Source organism: Bos indicus x Bos taurus, chromosome 6 (genome assembly GCF_003369695.1).
Source record: "Bos indicus x Bos taurus breed Angus x Brahman F1 hybrid chromosome 6, Bos_hybrid_MaternalHap_v2.0, whole genome shotgun sequence".
NCBI lineage: Eukaryota > Metazoa > Chordata > Mammalia > Artiodactyla > Bovidae > Bos > Bos indicus x Bos taurus.
Genome location: NC_040081.1, coordinates 18,438,539 through 18,459,489, shown reverse-complemented (window position 1 = coordinate 18,459,489; position 20,951 = coordinate 18,438,539). Strand labels below are relative to the sequence as shown.

General features: G+C 38.4%; 1 protein-coding gene across 1 annotated transcript in view; it reads right to left on the bottom strand.

Moving 5' to 3' along the window:
- Positions 1-1,069: 1,069 nt before the first annotated feature.
- Positions 1,070-20,951, bottom strand: part of DKK2 (dickkopf WNT signaling pathway inhibitor 2) — a 130,696-nt gene continuing 110,814 nt past the window's right edge. Inside the window, exons 2-4 of the mRNA XM_027543888.1 lie at positions 7,461-7,611; positions 6,001-6,156; positions 1,070-3,434 (exon numbers count right to left, since the gene is read on the bottom strand). Of these exons, the coding sequence (XP_027399689.1) occupies positions 3,184-3,434; positions 6,001-6,156; positions 7,461-7,611 (558 nt within the window). The 3' untranslated portion in view covers positions 1,070-3,183. The remainder of the gene's footprint in view (positions 3,435-6,000; positions 6,157-7,460; positions 7,612-20,951) is intronic.

The following is a 20,951-nucleotide window of genomic DNA, read 5'->3' as shown; positions in this document are numbered from 1 at the left end:
ATTTCACGTGATGTACTCTGCATAGAAGTTAAATAAGCAGGGTGACAATATACAGTCTTGATGTACTCCTTTCCCAACTTGGAACCAGTCCATTGTTCCATGTCTGGTTCTAAATGTTGCTTCTTGACCTGCATACATATTTCTCAGGAGGCAGGTAAGGTGGCTTGGTATTCCCATCTCTTTCAGAATTTTCCACAGATTATTGTGATTCATACAGTCAAAGGCTTTAGTGTAGTCAATGAAGCAGAAGTAGATGTTTTTCTGGAACTCTCTTGCTTTTTCTATGATCCAACAGATGTTGGCAATTTGATCTTTGGTTCCTCTGCCTTTTCTAAATCCAGCTTGCACATCTACACATACACGGTTCATATACTGTTGAAACCTAGCTTGGAGAATTATGAGCATTACTTTGCTAGCGGGTGAGCAAATGAGTGCAATGTGCAGTGGTTTGAACATTCTATGGCATTGCCTTTTTTTGGGATTGGAATAAAAATTGACCTTTTCCAGTCCTGTGGCCATTGCTGAGTTTTCTAAATTTGCTTGTATATTGAGTGCAGCATTTTCACAGCATCATGTTATAGGATTTGAAATAGCTTAGCTGGAATTCCATCACCTCCACTAGCTTTGCTCATAGTGATGCTTCCTGAGGCGCACTTGACTTCACACTCCAGGATGTCTGACTCCAGGTGAGTGATCACACCATCATGGTTTTCTGAGTCATTTCTTAGTGACTCTCTTTTGTATATAGTTCTTCTGTGTATTCTTGCCACTTCTTCTTAATGTTTTCTGCTTCTGTTAGGTCCATACAGTTTCTGTCCTTTATTGTGCCCATCTTTGCATGAAATGTTCCCTTGGTATCTCTAATTTTCTTGAAGAGATCTCTAGACAATTACAGCTGTCCCACCATGAAATAAGCACCTAACCATAAACTGCCTTGGATCATCTCATGGTGATGTCATCCAAAGGATATCTGCTAAGACTGCAAAATCAGACCCATCTGTTCAGTTGAACTCTGAAAATCTGTGCTTCTTAAAAGTTTTTCCCAAAGCAAAACACAAGGAAATTTGAATTCCATTTTTGAAGGCAAAAAATTTAATATATTTTATCTTATTATACATTTCCCCTAAATTACAATGTCAATAGCTGCAAATATATTCTGCTACAAAGCTTTCTGTAAGAAATATCTCTATAAGAAAATACATCTCATTAACATTTCCTGTAAATAAATTACTTCAAATAATAATTTTTGAAGGGATGTACATAAGGGAAATAATGCAGAAACCAGATTTTAATTGTAATTGTTGTATAGGAAATGTTTCCCTGAAATGTTCCATTTTCACGTTGCTAAGCTTATAGAAACCTGTTTGTACAGACTTTGGTTCTTAATTTTTGTTTTAACAGACATGTGGGGGGAAAATGGAAATCTTAATCATATTAGTGAACCTATGTGGGAAGGTGAAATTCTTAATAGACATGCAGGCTCAGGTTCAGTTTCTATTGGGAGAACTTGAATTTGAGACTGCAAATGAGCTTTAAGTAAATGAAAACTAGGGAGTGATTTATAGTCTGTAAAAGAAAAGGTCCAAAGTAAAAAGTATAAGATAACTTTTTGGTTTTAATCTCTAGACATAATATTTAGAACTGAATAGAACTGAATAAAGTAAAAAGTAATAAAATGGATGTAAAAATTTAGAACCTGTGGTTTCTATAGATTAGCAAAATGTAGATTTTACAAGTTACTCCATTTATAATTTTTAATCTCAGTGGCTGTAGAAGACAGAAACTGTATCTTTGGCAAAAACAAAAAAACAAAAAAACACAGCTGTTACAGAAAGAGTTGATGCTGAAAAAAGTCAGATGGTGCCGTCAGCCAGTTAGAAAGCAGCTTACCAAGAGCAATGGAATCTTACTATCCTAACTGTCTTGGAGTCCATTTAATGAGACCTCTTCAAAATAAGGTGATTGTATGACCTCAGAAATATAAAAGAATATTTTGCGGTCAAGTAGTTACCTCACACTGAACTTATCTGCGTAGTAAATATTATGATAGCAAATCCCATGGACAATTTCCATGTATGTTGTGCAGCCTTGGGCTTCACATATGAAAAGTCAGCTTGTGCTTCAAACACATGATCCATGTGTTGCCAAAACTGGACAGTTGACAAAGTTTTCCCCATTTCCTTGCTGTGCTTCAGTGCAGAACAGATATATCTCGTTTCTTTTATCATTTTTACTATACTGCAGAGTATGTGAAGAGTAAATGTCTAGTTCTATCTAACATAGGGAATGCCAAAGCTTTGAATAATATGATCTAGTAACTTTTACTTTGGGCATCTTAAAATTTTTACAACCTGAAAATTCTGCTCTGTGTTATTCACAATGCGTGTAATTTGGAGAATAAAATGAGTAAGAATAATGCATAATCAAGAGATGCAATTTATATCCTCTAGAAATCTGAATGGATTATTTTGGTCTTATTCTACTGGTTCTTATTAATTGTAGCTGAAATTAAACTTTTCAAAAATATGAATAAGCAGCTTAAGGAAAAACAAAGATTTTTTTTTTTTTCCTGAAGGACTTAAAGACCTGTGATTATTTTGAAATTATTTGGAAAATATTGACTACTTTTTTCCTACCAAGGTCTTTAATTGAGCAGTAAGAAGTAGTGTTCCAAACTAAAAGGTGAATCTATGTTGCAGATTCTCTGTGCTCCACGCTTTTATTTCCCATTACATGATTCCTCTTTTCATGTTTTAGAGCCTGCTGTATGCCAGGGTATATGGGGAGATCTTTGTTTAAATAGAAATAAGGCTTTATGGTTATTTTTTATAGGCAATCACCACTGTGAAAGACATTTATCCTCCAGCACAACCTAAACACCTGGAAAGTCACATGGTATTCATCAGTAATCCCTCTGTGTGCCTTTTATTTATTTATTTTTTTAGTCATGGCATCTTCACAAATGTGTACATTATTTACATAAAAAAGTTGCATGATGGAAAACACACTAACCACACTTGTCACCCTTTCTGATCTTCCATTTCCTTTTTCTTTGATCTATGTTCTTATCATATTCCTCATTTTACCCCGTCTTCTGAAACCCAAATCCTACTCTCCACCATGCTATAATGCATTAAATACATGGATTCACAGTCTGCTCCTGATGCTTGTCCTCAGAGGTGGTCATATTTTCTGACAGACGTGCAGTCTGGCTTTGGAGGAGTAGGTGGCATCTTTCCATACTTTACAAGATAGGCCTTTTGCACAGTCACACCGCTGGAAGATTTCCAGCCCGTGTGAGCCCTTCTTGCGCTGCTTGGTACAGACTTCCCCCTGATGGAGCACGGGTTTGCAGATTTTGGTCCAGAAGTGACGAGCACAGCAAAACCCTTCAGTGCAGTCTAATGATCGTAGACAGGGATCTCCTTCATGTCCTAAAGAAATGATAACCAAAAGATTTTACCATGACACTGTAGGAGAAAAATCTATTCTGCAAACAGAAGCACCTAAAATATTTGTACTCATACTATCTTCCTATCTTCCGTGATGTCTTACAGTCATATCAATTGACTTTCCCTCTAATCATGTGAACCAACTTTCATCTCTTTCTGTTGTTTGCTGTCTGAATATTAAGTTTAACGAATAGCTAGGATGGGGCTGCATCTTCTCTTCACTTTGGTATGGTGTGAACTTACTTAGATATTTCTGTTTTGTATTGTTGTTTACTTAACTGAATGACAATAAGTAAAAAGAAATGCCTTCTATTTAATTTGATACCTTCTTGGAAAAAGTAAACAAACTGAGTCAAGAAGGCTGAAGTTGTCTGTACCTCCTAAGGCCAGGTATCAGTTAAAATCTAGCCAGGAAAACAGAACCTGAGTATTCAAGAGAGAAGATATTTAATGCAGAGAATGGGTCACACAGGCAGTGAGTTATGAGGCTAAGAAGCACCAGAGAACGTAGAGCAGCACCGCAGGAAACCACCACCACATTTAGGCTGGAGGATCCGGAGAAGCTGGTGACGTCAGAATGGCGCAAGGGCAGGGGACTGGAATCCCGGCAGGAGCTGAGACCCTGAGGAGGCGCAGCTCTGCCAGAAACACTCCCAGAGGCAGAGCGAATCCATTGGCCGTTCCCTTCCTCTGCCTCTCAATCTCTCACCACAGCCAAACCCATGCAGCTGGAAGCCACCTGACAGGGAGTCTAGGCAATGAAGTCTGTGAAAAGCTATGATACAGAGTGGAGCAGAGCAAGGGCAAACAGCCCCAGGGTCAACCAAGAACCCATAAAAAAAAATCATAGGAGCACAGATCTGGGGATTCAATTCAGTAAAAGGATGAAGTCAGCAGAGAGCACCCACATGTCACAGTGGGGTTGATGTGTAGCCCACAAGCTGCTTTGTCATCTCCCAGATTGTAAATACTTCTGACTTTTTAGGCCATGTGATCTGTGACACAGCTCTTCATTCTGCTTTCATATCACAAAAGCAGCCACAGATGATTCCTAAGTGAATGGGCAGGCCTGTGTTACGATAAAACATTATTTACAAAAACTGGCAGCAGGACAGACTTGGCTCACGGGCCGTAGTGTGCCAAGCCTGGTCTAAAAGGTTAGCTGCCATCCTGGATGTCACCAGTCCCACTGTGTGAATGTGGGCACAACTCACTAGCCATCAACATTTCTTGCTAGCTGCCATCAGGAAATTATACATATAATTAGCTAATAGTGATTAATAAATTAGAAACTGTACTGTAACACAGATATCTGTCAGAATAAAGATGGACACTCATGTACTAAAAACTTTTCAGACAGTTCAGCGGGTAAAGAATCTGCCAGCAATGCAGGAGACAGAGGAGGTGCGACTTTGATCCTGAGTCAGAAAGATCCCCTGGAGAAAGAAATGGCCACCCACTCCAGTACTCTTGCCTTGGAAATCCCATGGAAAGAGGAGCCTGGTGGGCTACAAGTCCATGGGGTCACAGAGTAGGACACAACTGAGTGACTAAGCATGCATGTACTAACAAATGCATGTGATTTCAGTGGGATAGAAATAGATGTGGGAAAAGGGCTAGGCCTTCAGAAAGTGTAGACGGGGGCTGGTTGAAGAGGAACTGTCAGTTACTTTAACCCTATTGATAGAATCATCAGTATTTCAGGTTGGACTAACAGGTCAGATATTTTGTAGGATACTAGATCCACAGAAGGTAAAAATATGGGGAAAAGGTTTTATGGTTAAGTAAACTAGGGAAATACAGTGTCTGAAAAAGTTAACCTATTTTCCTCATTGCTGAACTTCTCAGAGCCGTCAATTTATCAATGTTTATTTTAAAGTTCCAAAAATGGGCAGATACACTATTACAAAACTCTTGAACACACGGGCTCTTTTAGTCATATAATGTCTTGAAAGAACAGTGTTCCACAGAATACACTCGCAAAAGCCTCCTTTAAAAATATAGGTATTTCTACTTTTCAAAATTTTACTATTAGTGATTAGGCTTACCAAATATTGTGACACAAGGAAGGGAATTTTTATGGGCATACGTAATCCCTCTAGAAATGAATTATTTTTGGAAAATTGGTTTATGCATAGTATATTACCTGGTTGTTTAGTGAAATAAAATTTCTGAATCTGCAAAGGTGAGAAAAGGACTCTAAATCTTAGTAATTTAATCTATAGCAGCAAACATTTTCCCATTTATGTTTTGCAATGCTTTATTCTTGATTATGGAAGAGAAATGTTTGTGTAAAAGATTTGTTCTAAATATCCTGTAAAAAGGCTGAACTATTTAGAAGATGGCATGGTTAATTAGAATACAATTCTTGTCATATGTATTTCTCACAATTTAAGATCTCTGAGAAACCTCTAGCATCCTCAAAATTGAGAAGAAATTCAGTTAAAATCTTACTATTACAGTAACTTCCCATTATTTTTTTTCAAATTGCACTCAGAAGCAATGGAATTAATTATCTACATTTCTCTGGAGCTCCAGCTATCCCCACCTTTTATATGTGACAGCTTAGTGTGAGGTCTTCCCAGGTTCTGCCATCCCAGGTCGTGGTTCGAGTGATGGCCGTGGTTCCGATCTCTGTGCCGAGTGCTGTCCAGAGCTGGGATATGAGGGGTTAAGATGCTCTCAGTGACTGGGATGCAGATGCCTGGAGATGGTCAGATAATTAGTTAGACTTGTTCAGTTCTGTAAAGTGTGTTTTTTATCCAAGTATTCTCCTGACGTGAAGTATGAGGCCATGTATCTATCATCTATCTAGACTTGAGATCTCAATAGTTTGGACCTAAGCCAGGCTTTCTTGATTTCAGTCTTGTCAGTCTCATGACCAAGTGACCTTGGGCAAAAATAGGGATAAAAACAGAATTCCTTTCATAAAGTTACTGTGAATACACAGGAAGAGTTTAGAATAGTGACAGCGTGAAGTATTATCAAATCTTAGTAGCTTAAAACTGTCTGATCAGACATCTGTGTTCAGGATCAAGGTTCCTTTTTTAATCAAAAATAAAATCCCCATCTACACTGTAAACATCTCTAATGGGGTGAGGTCTTCTTCCCTTCGCTTCTTGTCCAGGGTACTCTCAGTAGGACCAGGCCCACAGGTCAGGAACAAGTGTAGGAATATGAGCCTGATTATGATGTTTTGCATGACTAATTGTGTTCCTGATCATGTTCTGTAAGTATTTAATTGTTTACCATGTGTTGGAGGTTCTTCATTTCATCATCAATGCTGAACTGTCTGCCCATAAGGTCATTGAGATTGGCTGAAGGCCGAGTAATAGACTTCTGTGTTTCCTTTCAGAGGAAACAATCACTCTGTCAGCATTTGTGTGTGCCACAGTGTGGGGCTTTCAAAAAAGGACACTTTGCGTGTGAGAATCAAGCTATGAAATTGGTATGAAAATGAAAACAAACTCACAAGTGTACTGATGAATCACAGGTTTCTATCTTTGGTTCCTTTGCACATATCCACTTAAGTGTTCAGTGGAATATAACATCTAGCTATTTATATGCAACATTTCAACATGGCACATCCCAGGTCAGCATAGATTATAAATTACAGCAGGTGATCAGAGCCCAGGAAAACCAAGATTTGAGAGGGACAGTAAAGCACTCACCTGCAATGCAGGACACAAAGGTTTGATCCCTGGGTCAGGAAGATGCCCTGGAGAAGGGAATGCCTACCCACTCCAGTATTCTTGTCTGGGAAATACCATGGACAGAGGAGCCTGGCAGGCCCCAGTCTATGGGGTCGCAAAAAGTCAGACACAACTGAGAGACTAATACACACACACAAGGTAATCTTATACATTTCTAAACCCTGATCCCATTCCTGCCAGTTTGGAAGTCTCCTTACATTTTAGACGTATGACTAAGGAGAAGGCAGTATAACTAGGTATCCAGGTTTCCTACATGAAAGGAAAGAGGCCCATCAGCACCGAATGAGACCTTTACCATTATTGCAGCGGGTACCAGGACAACACATGCCATCTCTATGGCAGCGCTTCTTTTTCCTTCGACACACCATGCAGGCCGACGATCCTTGATGAGGACTGTGGCAGTACCTCCCAACTTCACATTCCTTATCACTGCTACAAGGGTAGGCCTGTCATGAAATAGAACAAGAACACCAAAAGCAAAGATTAGATCTTGTAAGCAAAAAGCTATTGCACCAAATCGTGATGGAAAATCAGAATATTTCCCTCCTCAAAGGAAATATTTAATAATGTTCTGAGCAGAGGTACTGCTGCTGCTGCTGCTAAGTCGCTTCAGTCGTGTCCGACCCTGTGCGACCCCAGAGACGGCAGCCCACCAGGCTCCCTCGTCCCTGGGATTCTCCAGGCAAGAACACTGGAGTGGGTTGCCATTTCCTTCTCCGATGCATGAAAGGGAAAAATGAAAGTGAAGTCACTCAGTCGTGTCCGACTCTTAGTGACCCCGTGGACTGCAGCCCACCAGGCTCCTCCGTCCATGGGATTCTCCAGGCAAGAACACTGGAGTGGGGTGCCATTGCCTTCTCCGGCAATCAGTGTTTATAAAGCCCTTAATTAAGCAGAGGTACTACATAGTAACAATTACTTAATTAAGGGCTTTATAAACATTGATTGCCGAAGAAGGCAATGGCACCCCACTCCAGTGTTTTTGCCTGGAGAATCCCAGGGACGGGGGAGCCTGGTGGGCTGCCGTCTCTGGGGTCGCACAGAGTCGGACACGACTGAAGCGACTTAGCAGCAGCAGCAGCAAACATTGATTGCTGATGGTGATGACAAAGATAAAGTTGACAGTATCCATATGCTTTCAATGACACGACTTTGGGGTTAGGATTTAGATTTTATTTTGATTAGTAGAGCCCTAAAGTGTGACTCTGGAGGCTCAAAAAATAGCTGTAATTGTTATACTGCCAGTGATTTAAGGTATAAATGAAACGGCCTAGTCACTCTTTTTTTTACCCACTGAACTAGCATAAGGAGAAGGTTACATAAAGCAACAATGGGCTGTGCTAGCAGCTAAAATACATCTCCTGCCCATTTATGGAACAGATATTCTAAGAGTGTTTTCTCAGTTCAACACAAGGAGATGCTTCCAGAGAGTTTGAAGCAATGAAACTTTGGGAACAAAGAATTCAAGGAGCAGCATCTTCACTCCAAATTCAGTGATGAGCAGCAGTAGCATTCTGAGTGGTCAGAGCTTGCTAAACTCCAGTTATATCGTTATGTTCTCAGGAAACAAAAAAGCAGACTTGGAACATACAAAACAGCCCTACAGGCTACTTACACAGAAAGGACTTCTGTTCCTACATTTCTCTACCAAGTTGTTGATTCAGAAGGCTACTTAAGCAATGCCATATATTGTCTCAAAAAATGCATTTATATATACACTCCAATTATATATTCCTTGTATCTAGGAAGTTACTGGAATGCTTAAAATATCCCTGTTTTCAGAGACTGAGAATTGAGAAATAGAAATATCACACCACACATCAAACTAACTCACATCTTGAGGCATGTTGACAGGGAGACTTACTTGGAAGTCTTTTTTATTGCTGTGGTATAGTATGTTTTTTTTCCTACTTTTCACAATAATGCATTTTTAAAATTGCAAAATAAAAAAATTTAAAAAGCAATATAGTTTTTAAGCAAGCATAAACGATAGGACTAGAAAACTACGGGATAAAGTTTTTGTGACTCTCAATTAGTGTGTTTTGAATGTTTTACTTTTGAAATGAGGTTGATGACTTGACCCTGCATGCACTGCTTCTCCCTTCCCCTCACCCCTCTCTTTCTTCCATCACCTTTTCTCCCTGGGCTTTCCTCCTGCGTATGTTTGCATGCGTTCAGACCCCTTGTGTTTTCTATTCAGATCTGATCATGTTAGAAAGAGGAAATAAGTGTGAAGTTGATATGTGACTCTGGAAACTTTACATGTTATTTGATGAAAAAAGATAAACCTTTAACATCATTACAATTTACTTTTACCCTCAGAAGAGAACAGAAAATAGAAAAACCTCTAACTTCAGACTGAAAGTGTTCTTGAAGCATTGCACACTGGAAATGAAGCCAGATAAAACTATAAAATTAATTTGGATATTACTGTCCCATTCTGTAACTCCATCATTAGGCTTAAGAAAGAATCTGAATGAGCTTGAATTCAGAGTATCAGGCCACTTTTCAAGAGTCCAGGACTGATGAAAACAAAACAAACGTCACTTCCCGACTTGCTACACTCTTTTCCCCCTGAGCACTTTACTGCCTTCATATTTAAACCCATTAAGTTTAACTGAAATACACTTCACATGTTTCTGATTCATTTACATTTATTTCACCAAATAGTTTTGCAAGAAACATTTGATGTATCACAAGGCTTTGTTTTGTTTGTTTTCTTTTCTCAAAAATAGGACACGTTCTTTCAATGGAAGTAAACAGGCCACCTAAAACATCATGTGTAATTCAACTCAAACAATGACTCTTCAAGGGATTTTGAATATAGAGAAATACTTGATTCCATTCCTAAAAGAATAGCCTGTACGGTAGAAAGCAACTTGTTTTCTAAAAGTTGAAGTTCATTTATGCAGAAAATTAGAGAAGGCACATTATCATCTTCCTGTTCTCAGTTGGTGGGAAATACTTGATGGAAAATATTTGACACTGTTACAGAAAGCAGTATGCACAGTACTTTGTGAATGGGATCACAGTAAAATTCTCACCAATTTTTCAGAGGAGAGAGCAAAAATATTAGGCAGTTTTATTATATTTCAGTGTGTCTTTTATTGAACTAGAAATGGTATAGGCAGAATAAGTATGCAGGAAATTTTTTTTTTTTAATGGAAGGTTATTGTTAATGTGAACTTGTCCTTGGAATGGAATCCCAGAACATAATATTAAGGGAAGTTCTTTGACAAAAATAAGTTTTTAATTATTAAAATACAAGGTTATATTACATAGCTTCCAGTATGCTTATGGAATTCCTGGCTCCAATAAACAGCATTTATATATGAATAAAATAAAGAATAGATGAGAAAAATTGATTGAAACAAGTTATAGGGAAAGCAACTGATATTTGGGGACATGCTTTGTCTTCTGAAAATCAGTGTCCCTCAGGATGGATCTGGTCAGCAATAAAGTTTACTTGATGTAACCATTAGCAAGAAAATGCAGAACCAGGAGAAAACACGACTCTGACTGATTAAAAGGGATTCTCATGTTTTTGGCCTAATGCATTATTTTTCAGGAAAGAGTTTTAAACTCAAGTATGAGGGTTCTACAGTTTGCTATTGAGTTTTTCCTGAACATTCAGTTTGGTTCCGTTGCTCAGTCATGTCCAACTCTTTGCGACCCCATGGACTGCAGTATGCCAGGCTTCTCCGTCCTACATTAGTCCCTTCTAACGTGTCTGGAAACGGTATCATATTAGGCAAGAGAGGGAGGGAGAGACAGAGAAGAAAAGCACGTAGTTCATATAGTTATGGAGAATCCTGAAGAAGTGATGACCTGTGGCAATTAACAAGCCCATTGAAGGGACTTACAGGGAGGGGAGAGGGAGGAGGGTTCAGGATGGGGAACACGTGTATACTTGTGGCAGATTCATGTTGATATATGGCAAAAGCAATACAATATTGTAAAGTTGAAAAATAAAAGTTTAAAAAAAAAAAAGTGTCATTAAAAAACTTTCCTTTCCTTTGGCCCCCAAAGGGGCCATTTAATGATGATTTTTTCATTTGAGCACCTCAGTCTAAGTTTCCATTTAACAAAAATAATAATATGCATCTCTGGTTCTTATTTTATAAATGAGTAAGAAGACTGATTCTCTTCGCCTGATATGGAAATTATTAATAGTGAATTTCTTTGGCTCTTCATTCACTTGACTTTAAGTGAACAGTATAAGCAACAGTGACAGTCTGTGCGGATGTCTAGAAATCAAATGAAAGAATTAGAGACTTTATACATGCCTATCCTGTATTAATATTTCCAAAACTGAATCAGAATTCCAGTTCCCTGAGCATCCAGGAATACGCGCCTTCATGCAAAATCATTCATGACTTATCCTCAGTCACACTTAGGGGCTGAATTCATTTGCGAGACCTAATAATAGCAGAAGATAGGCCATAAATTAAGAAAGCATGAGAGCTGTCCCTGATCAAGCCAAAAAGCAGAGACGTTTTGACCAACCACCTCCCCCGCCTTTTAGACTAAAAATACGGTGGTTCCCATAAATAGAAGTGCCAGTTATCATTAGCACGATGCCATGGACTAAAATAAGAGTGAACACATTGGGCACAGCTTGAAAATAATGTCCATCAGAAGTGAGCATTTCTTGTTTAGTATAAAGGGTATTTTTTAACATCTGTTTACTCTGTACTAATCTGAAACCTTTCTTTACAGTTTTAGCAACGAAGTGAAGAGAGCTTAAGTAACTTCTGCAAATAAGTCTTATGAGCTCAGCGGCAGAAAAGTTGGGGATCAGAGCCCTGCCCTGGGTTGCAGACCTCACTGTAAGGTGTCACAACTGATCTTTTAATGACTGTTAATGCACACATAGAAAAGGTATTTGAATGGTGACCAGTGTGCTGAATTTAGAGATTAGGAAAATAAACTTGGCCACTTCTCTTTCTAGAAGCCTCCAAATACCAACAGCATGTCCTGCTGCAGCTGTTGGAAAAACAGAATACTGGCAGAAAACACTGACAAGACTATAAACAGCGTTTCCTCTTTCCATCTTTTTGACAACCGTTTTATGGCTGTTTAAATTCAGTGTAACCAGAGTTATAAGCAAAATCCCATCATGCAAATAATGATAAATAATATTCTAATGAATAAGATAAAATGTTACTGCATCTTCTTAAACTAATTGAGCCTCTTTTTTCCCCTATTATTCTTAAAACTGCAGAAAGAAAAGGCTTATTAAATCAAGACTTAGATTTAGGGCCGAGTATATTTTTTTTTTACTTTTCAATTACTGCCCATCCCTTACAGCCTTCTCCGCAGCACCCCCCCCAACCAATGCAACAGTGAAGTGATTATGAAATGAGAAGTGTTTCAGGTATCTCAGCAGCACTGAGTACTTTTTATAGACCTTTTGCCACAAGTAAAACCTTAGTTTAACTCCCAAGCTTTCAAAACAGTGACATTGTTCCTGTTTAATAAAGGGGGAAAAAAGGAAGAGAGAAACATCACAAAGTTTTCATGTGGGCGAGCCACCCATCCGGATTCTTGCAAGAGCGTCCCAGTTTTGTTGTTGTTTTACTCGGGACAATCCTTTGTCCCCGCAAGCACTGTTTGTAACAATCTTGGAAGTTTTCTGGAGCCAGAAAAACATCATCAGCTGGGCAGGCAGAAGAAAGCCTGAAGGGGGACAATCCAGCTGTGGGAATGAAAAACATTTGAAGCAAGTGGACAGAGGGAGGTGGCCGAAAGGGCTGGGGACTAGAACGTGTCTGAGGGCTTAAAGAGAACACGGCGAAGGGTTGGCGAGTGCGCTTGGGAAACCAGATCAGACTGGCTTCCTCTCAGTCCTTAGGGAAAAGATTAATTTCCCTTGTCATGACATTATGCATGATACAGCTATATTTCAATGAGCATGCAAAATATGCTACTCTTTAAAGTGGTCATTTCAGACTCATACCCTAACATTGTAACTGCAGGAGGTGCAGGGAAATATAACTCAATCTGTGCAGTTGTACACTTCATGCCAAAGGCTAGGCAATTGGATCGTTTCCTTTGTCCACAATTACCTCTAGGGGACAGGGGTTTACTAGATGCATCTTTGAGGATTCCTGAACCGCATCTTTGAGGATTCCTGAACCTAAGGCCAGGAGAAATGAGCTGTATTAACTTTGAGGGGAAATTTTCAGATATTTCATGATATTCTGGATGTGTACCATAGTTTCTTAAGGCAGCTGCTTGGATATTCCTTTAGTATTCAATAATTACTTATTCAGCTTTTATTTATTGAACTCCCAACTATAATACAGAAACTAAAAACTATATTCTGTGATCTGCAAATCATTGCACCTAAAATAATTTTGAAAAACATGCATCATCGCATGCATTTGATGTGTAAAATGTTTCAGTGTAAGTTTGTTTTATTAATATAAATGTTAAACATTTTATAGATGAAGTTCACAGTAATTTGTCATGATTCAATAAAATATTGCCCAATGCAGCCTGATCCTAAAGTAAATTGCAATGTATTTATTAGTAGATATTCTTCCTTGAGAAAGATAATCTTACAAAACATTCAATTAAATGTTAAAATGAACAAGTCATCACAACAGTTTTGAATGTTCTATATTCAGAACTTTGCAACTAGAGCCAAGACTCACTTAAAAAAAAAAAAAAAAAGAATGATAAGGACGTTTAAAGTGATGAAGGATACGTAAATTGATCAAAAAGAAAAACCTACAACCAAGAATACCAAGTAAGGCTCTTATTCAGGCTCTCACTCAGATTTGACAAGAAATCAAAAGCTTTACAGATAAGAGAATTCAGCACCACCAAATCAGCTTCACAACAAAAGCTAAAGGAACTTTTCTAGGCAGGGGAAAAAAAGAGGCCACAACTAGAAAGATGAAAATCACAAATGGGAAAGCTGGTAAATGTACAGTAAAAGTAGGAAATCACCCACACACAAATATGATATCAAAATCAGCAAGCATGAGAATAGGAAAGCACAAATGCAAGAAATGAGAAACACATTTGAAATTAAGAGACCAGCAACTTAAAACAACTGTGTGTGTGTGTGTGTGTGTGTGTGTGTGTGTAGACTGCTATATCAAAACCTCATGGGAACTGTAAACCAAAAAACTACAATAGATAGACACACAAAAAAGAAAAATCAATGCAAACACAACTCTATAGAGTATCAGATTGTCATCAAACCATAAGAAGAGCACAAAAAGAAGGGAAGAACAAAGACCTACAATAACAAATCCAAAACAGGTTTTTAAATGGCAATAAGAACATATATGTTGATAATTACCTTAAATATAAATGGATTAAATGCTCTAACCAAAAGAAATAGACTGGCTGGCTGGTTACGAAAACAAGTTTCATATATATGCTGCCTACACGAGACCTACTTCAGGCTCAGGGGCACATACAGACTGAAAGTGAGGGGATGGAAGAAGGTATTCCATGCAAATGGGAATCAGAAGAAAGCTGGAGTAGCAATACTCATATCAGACAAAATGGACTGTAAAGACTGTTACAAAAGATAAGGATAACATAATATATAGTGATCAAGGGATCAATCCAAGAAGAGAAGAGAAGGAAAGAAAGTGCCTTTCTGTGTTTAGAATGTCCTGATCAATCACTAAGGATACTTTGTTAAACCAATATTCTGAATTCTATTTTAGTTTGCCAACAAAAGTTTTTTTTTGTTTGTTTGTTTTTTACCTCTGACTAATGCAGTGTATCAGGATTTGGAATGTGTGGCAGTTTTGCCTTTTCATACTGTTCATGAGGTTATAAATGAAAGAATACTAAAGTGGTTTTCCATTCACCTCTCCAGTGGAACACGTTTTGTCAGAACTCTCCACCATGACCCGTCCATCTTGGGTGGGCCTACATGGCATGGCTCATAGTTTCACTGAATTAGACAAGGTTGTGATCCATGTGATTAATTTTCTGTAATTAGTTAACATTGGTTAGTTTTCTGTAATTGTGGTTTTCATTCTGTCTGCCCTTTAACGGATAAGGATAAGAGGCTTGTAGAAGCTTCCTGATGGGAGGGACTGGCTGTGGGGGAATCTGGGTCTTGCTCTGATGGGCTAGACCATGCTCAGTAAATCTTTAACCCAATTTTATGTTGATGGGTGGTATATTACACTGAAAGATGAACTCCCAGGTCCATAGGTGCCCAGTATGCTACTGGAGAAGAGTGGAGAAATAACTCCAGAAAGAATGAAGGGATGGAGCCAAAGCAAAAACAGCGCCCAGTTGAGGATGTGTCTGGTGATGGAAGTAAAGTCTGATGCTATAAAGAGCAATATTGGTTAGGAACCTGGAATATTAGGGCCATTAATCAAGGTAAGTTGGAAGTGGTCAAACAGAAGATGGCAAGAGTGAACATTGATTTTAGGATCAGTGAACTAAAATGGACTGGAATGGGTGAATTTAATTCAGGTGACCATTATATCTATTACTGTGGGCAAGAATCCCTTAGAAGAAATGAAGTAGCCTTCATAGTCAACCAAAGAGTCCGAAATGCAGTACAGTCCTAAAAATGACAGAATTATCTCTCTCCGTTTCCAAGGCAAACCATTCAATATCACAGTGATCCAAGTCTATGCCCCAACCACTAATGCCAAAGAAACTGAATGGTTCTATGAAGACCTACAAGACTTTCTAGAACTAACACCAAAAAAATGTCCTTTTCATCATAGGGGACTGGGATGCAAAAGTAGGAAATCAAGAGATACATAGACTAACAGGCAAGTTTGGCCTTGGAGTACAAAATGAAGCAGGGCAAAGGCCAACAGAATTTTGCCAAGAGAATGCACTGATCATAGAAAACACTCTCTTGCAACAACGCAAGAGATGACTCTACACAAGGACATCACCAGATGGTCAATACATAAATCAGATTGATTATATTTTTTGCAGCCAAAGATGGAGAAGCTCTGTACAGTCAGTAAAACCAAGACCAGGAGCTGACTGTGGCTCAGATCATGAACACCTTATTGCCAAATTCAGACTTAAACCGACGAAAGTAGGGAAAACCACTAGACCATTCAGGTATGACCTAAATCAATTCCCTTTTGATTATACAGTGGAAGGGACAAATAGATTCAAGGGATTAGGTCTGATAGACAGAGTGCCTGAAGAACTATGGACAGAGGAGGTTCATACCATTGTATAGGAGGTAGTGATAAAAACCATGCCCAAGAAAAAAAATGCAAAAAGGCAAATGGTTGTCTGAGGAGGCCTTACAAATAGCTTAGAAAAGAAGAGAAGCAAAAGGGAAAGAAGAAAAGGAAAGATACACCAATCTGAATGCAGAGTTACAAAGAATAGAAAGAGATAAGAAAGCCTTCCTCAGTGATCAATGCTGAGAAATAGAGGAAAACAATAGGATGGGAAAAACTAGAGATCTCTTCAAGAAAATTAGAGATACCAAGGTTACATTTCATGCAAAGATGGGCACAATAAAGGATAGAAATAGTATTGACCTTACAGAAGCAGAAGATATTAAGAATAGATGGCAAGAATACATAAAAGAACTATACAAAACAGATCTTAATGACCCAGATAACCATGATGGTGTAATCACTCACCCAGAGCCAGACATCCTGGTGAGTGAATTCAAGTGGGCCTTAGGAAGCATCACTATGAACAAAGCTAGTGGAGGTGATGGAATTCCAGCTGAGCTCTTTCAAATCCTGAAAGATGATGCTGTGAAAGTGCTGCATCCAATATGCCAGCAAATTTGGAAAACTCAGTAGTGGCTACAAGACTGGAAAAGGTCAGTTTTCATTCCAATCCCAAAGAAGGGCAATGCCAAAGAATGTTCAAACTACCAAACAATTGCACTCATCTCACACGCTAGCAATGTAATGCTCAAAATTCTCCAAGTGAGGCTTCAACAGTACATGAACCACATATGTGTAGATGTTCAAGCTGGATTTAGAAAAGGCAGAGGAACCAGAGATCAAATTGCCAACATCCATTGGATCACAGAAACAGCAAGAGAGTTCTAGAAAAATATCTGCTTCACTGACTACACTAAAGCCTTTGCCTATGTGGATCACAACAAACTGTGGAAAATTCTTCAAGAGATGAGAATAACAGACCACCTTATCTGCCTCCTGAGAAATCTGTATGCAGGTCAAGAAGCAACAGTTAGATCCAAACATGGAATGACGGATTGCTTCCAAACTGGGAAAGGAGTACATCAAGGCATTTATTGTCACCCTGCTTATTTAACTTCTATGCAGAGTACATCATGTGAAATGCTTGGCTGGATGAAGCACAAGCTGGAATCAAGACTGCCAGGAGAAATATCATATCCCGATGACACAACTCTTATGGCAGAAAGTGAAGAGAAACTAAAGAGCCTCTTGATGAAAGTAAAAGAGGAGAGTGAAAAAGCTGGCCTAAAACTCAACATACAAAAAACTAAGATCATAGCATCCGGTCCCATCACTTCATGACAAATGGATGGGGAAACAATGGAAACAGTGACAGACTTTATTTTCTTGGGCTCCAAAATCACTGTGAATGGTGATTGTAGCCATGAAATGAAAAGAAGCTTGCTCCTTCAAGAAAAGCTTTGACTAACATAAACAGCATATTAAAAAGCTGAGATGTTACTTTACCGACAAAGGTCCATCTAGTCAAAGCTATGGTTTTTCCGGTGGTCATGTATGGTTGTGAGAGTTGGACCATAAAGAAAACTGAGCACTGAAGAATTGATTTTTTTGAACTGTAGTGTTGGAGAAGACTCTTGAGAGTCCCTTGGACTGCAAGGAGATCAAACCAGTCAATTCTAAAGGAAATCAATCCTGAATATTCATTGGAAGGACTGATGCTAAAGCTGAAGCTCCAATACTTTAGCCACCTGATGTGAATAACCGACTTCTTAGAAAAGACCCTGATGCTGGGAAAGATAGAAGGTGGGGGAGAAGGGCACAACAGAGGATGAGATAGTTGGCTGGCATCACCATCTTGACAGAAATGAGTTTGAGCAAGCTCTGCGAGTTGGTGATGGATAGGGCACCCTGCTGTGCTGCATGAGGTTGCAAAATGTCAGATAAGACTAAAGGACTGAACTGAATTCAACTGTTTTCCTTTTTTCTCCCCATAAAATAGCAAAAGACTTATTGTAAACACAGGCATTTTCCCAGACAATTTTAAGGAAAAGAACCATGGAAGGTGAAGATCTGGAAATTGATTCCCTAAAACAATCATGCTTTGCACACTGTGGAAAACCTTTGGATACCTTTTACACATACTCATTTTAAGACTAAGTTTGTAAGACATTTGATTTTTTTTATATAAAAGTTCAGAATTTAGAGAATTTCTACTAATACTTCCTGGATTATAAATTAGGAATGCTAGGTTTCTGGCAAGGGTTCATTAACCTCCCCAGTGTTCAGAAAGCCTCACTTAAATCCTAAGAAACAATAATTTTGTGAAATAAATGCAGGGTCCTCTCCCACTTCAGTTCTTCACCCTGTTCTCTGTATGGCATTAAGTAGAAAAGAGATTCTAAGGAATTCCCCGCTTCCAACACAGACCACATTCTCAACAGCACTGTGTGTTTTTTCTGCTGTTGATCAGGGGTGAATGGAAAGAGGAACCCTTCTTTTATGGTCTCAGGACCTGAGAAATCTAAACCATCTTGTTAACCTGGCTTTTATTTTGCTGGTTTTAGGCCATTTCCCCCTCATTTGGAATATATAGTGCAGAACACATCTATCCCTGTTCAAAAAGCATTTCCAGAGTGCTTTTATAGCAGTGGCTAGAGCCCTTTATACTCCATATGTAATCATAAAGCCGTTTGTAATTCTGCAGTTGGTTCCATATAACTGTCCTATCCAAAACAGCAAAAGAAATTCCACAATTTTGCATTTTCTTTTAAATCCAGGATCAAATGTCTGTAATATATAATTTTCATTGTAGCCTTTCAGATTTACCTGACCTCATGACCTGTAGCAAAGTAATATGGTAGGAAGAAATTTGGAGTTATACTGAAGTTTGAATTATGCATTCACAATTAATTTGTTGTTACAAGTTATTTAACTGAGTCTCAGTTTCTTCCTTGGTAAGATGGAAATAATCCCTACCTTCAGCAGCATTTCCCCCTGTTTGTTGTTTAGCTGCCAAGTTATGTCTGAGTCTCTTGTGACCCCATGGACTATAGCTCACCAGGCTCCTCTGTTCATGGAATTTTTCAGGAAGAAGACTACAGCGGGTTACCATTTCTTCTCCTGGGGATCTTCCTGACCCAGGGATCAAACCCATATCTCCTTCATTGGCAGGTGGATTCTTTACCACTGAGCCACCAGGGAGCCCTTCCCCTTCCTTAACTAATCTTAAAAATCACATTAGGTTTCTTTAAAAACAACTTATCCTTCACGGACTACCCATAGAGGCTAATTCTGTAGAACTAGATGTGGTCCAGGAATCTTTATTTTTAATGAATACTGTCCTGGTAATTATATGTTAAGGTAAGATAGGGAAACACTGCTTTACAGAATTGCTGCAAAAATTACAGATGCTTTTGTACATGTATTATACTGACAATGTCTGGTCTACATGAGATACGGACTCCATAGTGTTCCAGATAGACATGAATATAAGGTAGAGATTGGTTCCCTAACATCAGCATGAATCTAAGTAAGAGACGCACTAACAACAACAACTATTTCCACACAGGTTTATCCTCTGTGCTAGGACGTAGCCACTGTGCTTAGGGGTGGCTTAAGAATTTCTAAAACTGTATGATAAAGTAAAGTAACATATAACACAGCAGTGCATTTGGGAGAAACACAGTGTAGACTCAGAGCTGTCAACACACCCCTTAGGGCGGGCTGGCTTTATATCCTCATGTGGTGTCCACCTGGTTCTGGTTGACAGCACGTGGCTTTGCAGTTTTCTCTGCATCGTGTGTCCTGTTGGTCTTTACAAAACAAGTACTCTTCCTCCCCACATCAAGTATGATAAATAGATGACATATGATTTTATTATTATTTTCTATTTCTTTGTATAGCATCAGATTTTCCTTTCTAATGAAACGCACATTGAAAATTCAAATATTGATGTCCAGGTAGATATGAAAACATTCTTTCAAACTGCTGTTTCAAACAGTCTTTATGATGATAGAATAGGTCAGTGTTGGTAAATATTTCTGCACCCCCAGTGTAAACACTTGTGAATTTTAAATGTTTCAAGAGTTGGGGTCATTTTTCACTTATAATATAATATATATAATATATATAATATATATATATATATATAATATATATAATATAATATAATTTCACTTATAATTTTCACATATAATATCATAATTTCATAGAAATGAAAATCCTATGGAGGTGTGTGTGTATGTGTATGTACATAAGTTACCTTGCCTTCTTGCCTTCTCTTGGGAAGATATACTCAAGAAACACACATCAAAATTTATCAGTGGGAATGTGGACAGGGTTGTTGAGAACAAAAAAAAAGGAACATTTAGTTTCCATATAAATGCTTTTTTAACATTTTATAATATGTGATGGGTACATGTATTAATATTAACATAATTTTTAAAAGATCTACAGTTAATAGGCCCCATAGAACACACCAAAGCAGAAGCTTGACTATAACTAAGCCATTTCTTTTAAGGGTCTTGAGCATCCTCAAATTTTGGCAACTATGAGGGTCCCTGGAACCAATTCCCTGTGAATACTGATGAACAACTGTAATATTATGAGATTCAAAGTGAAATTTTTTACTCCTTGCTAAT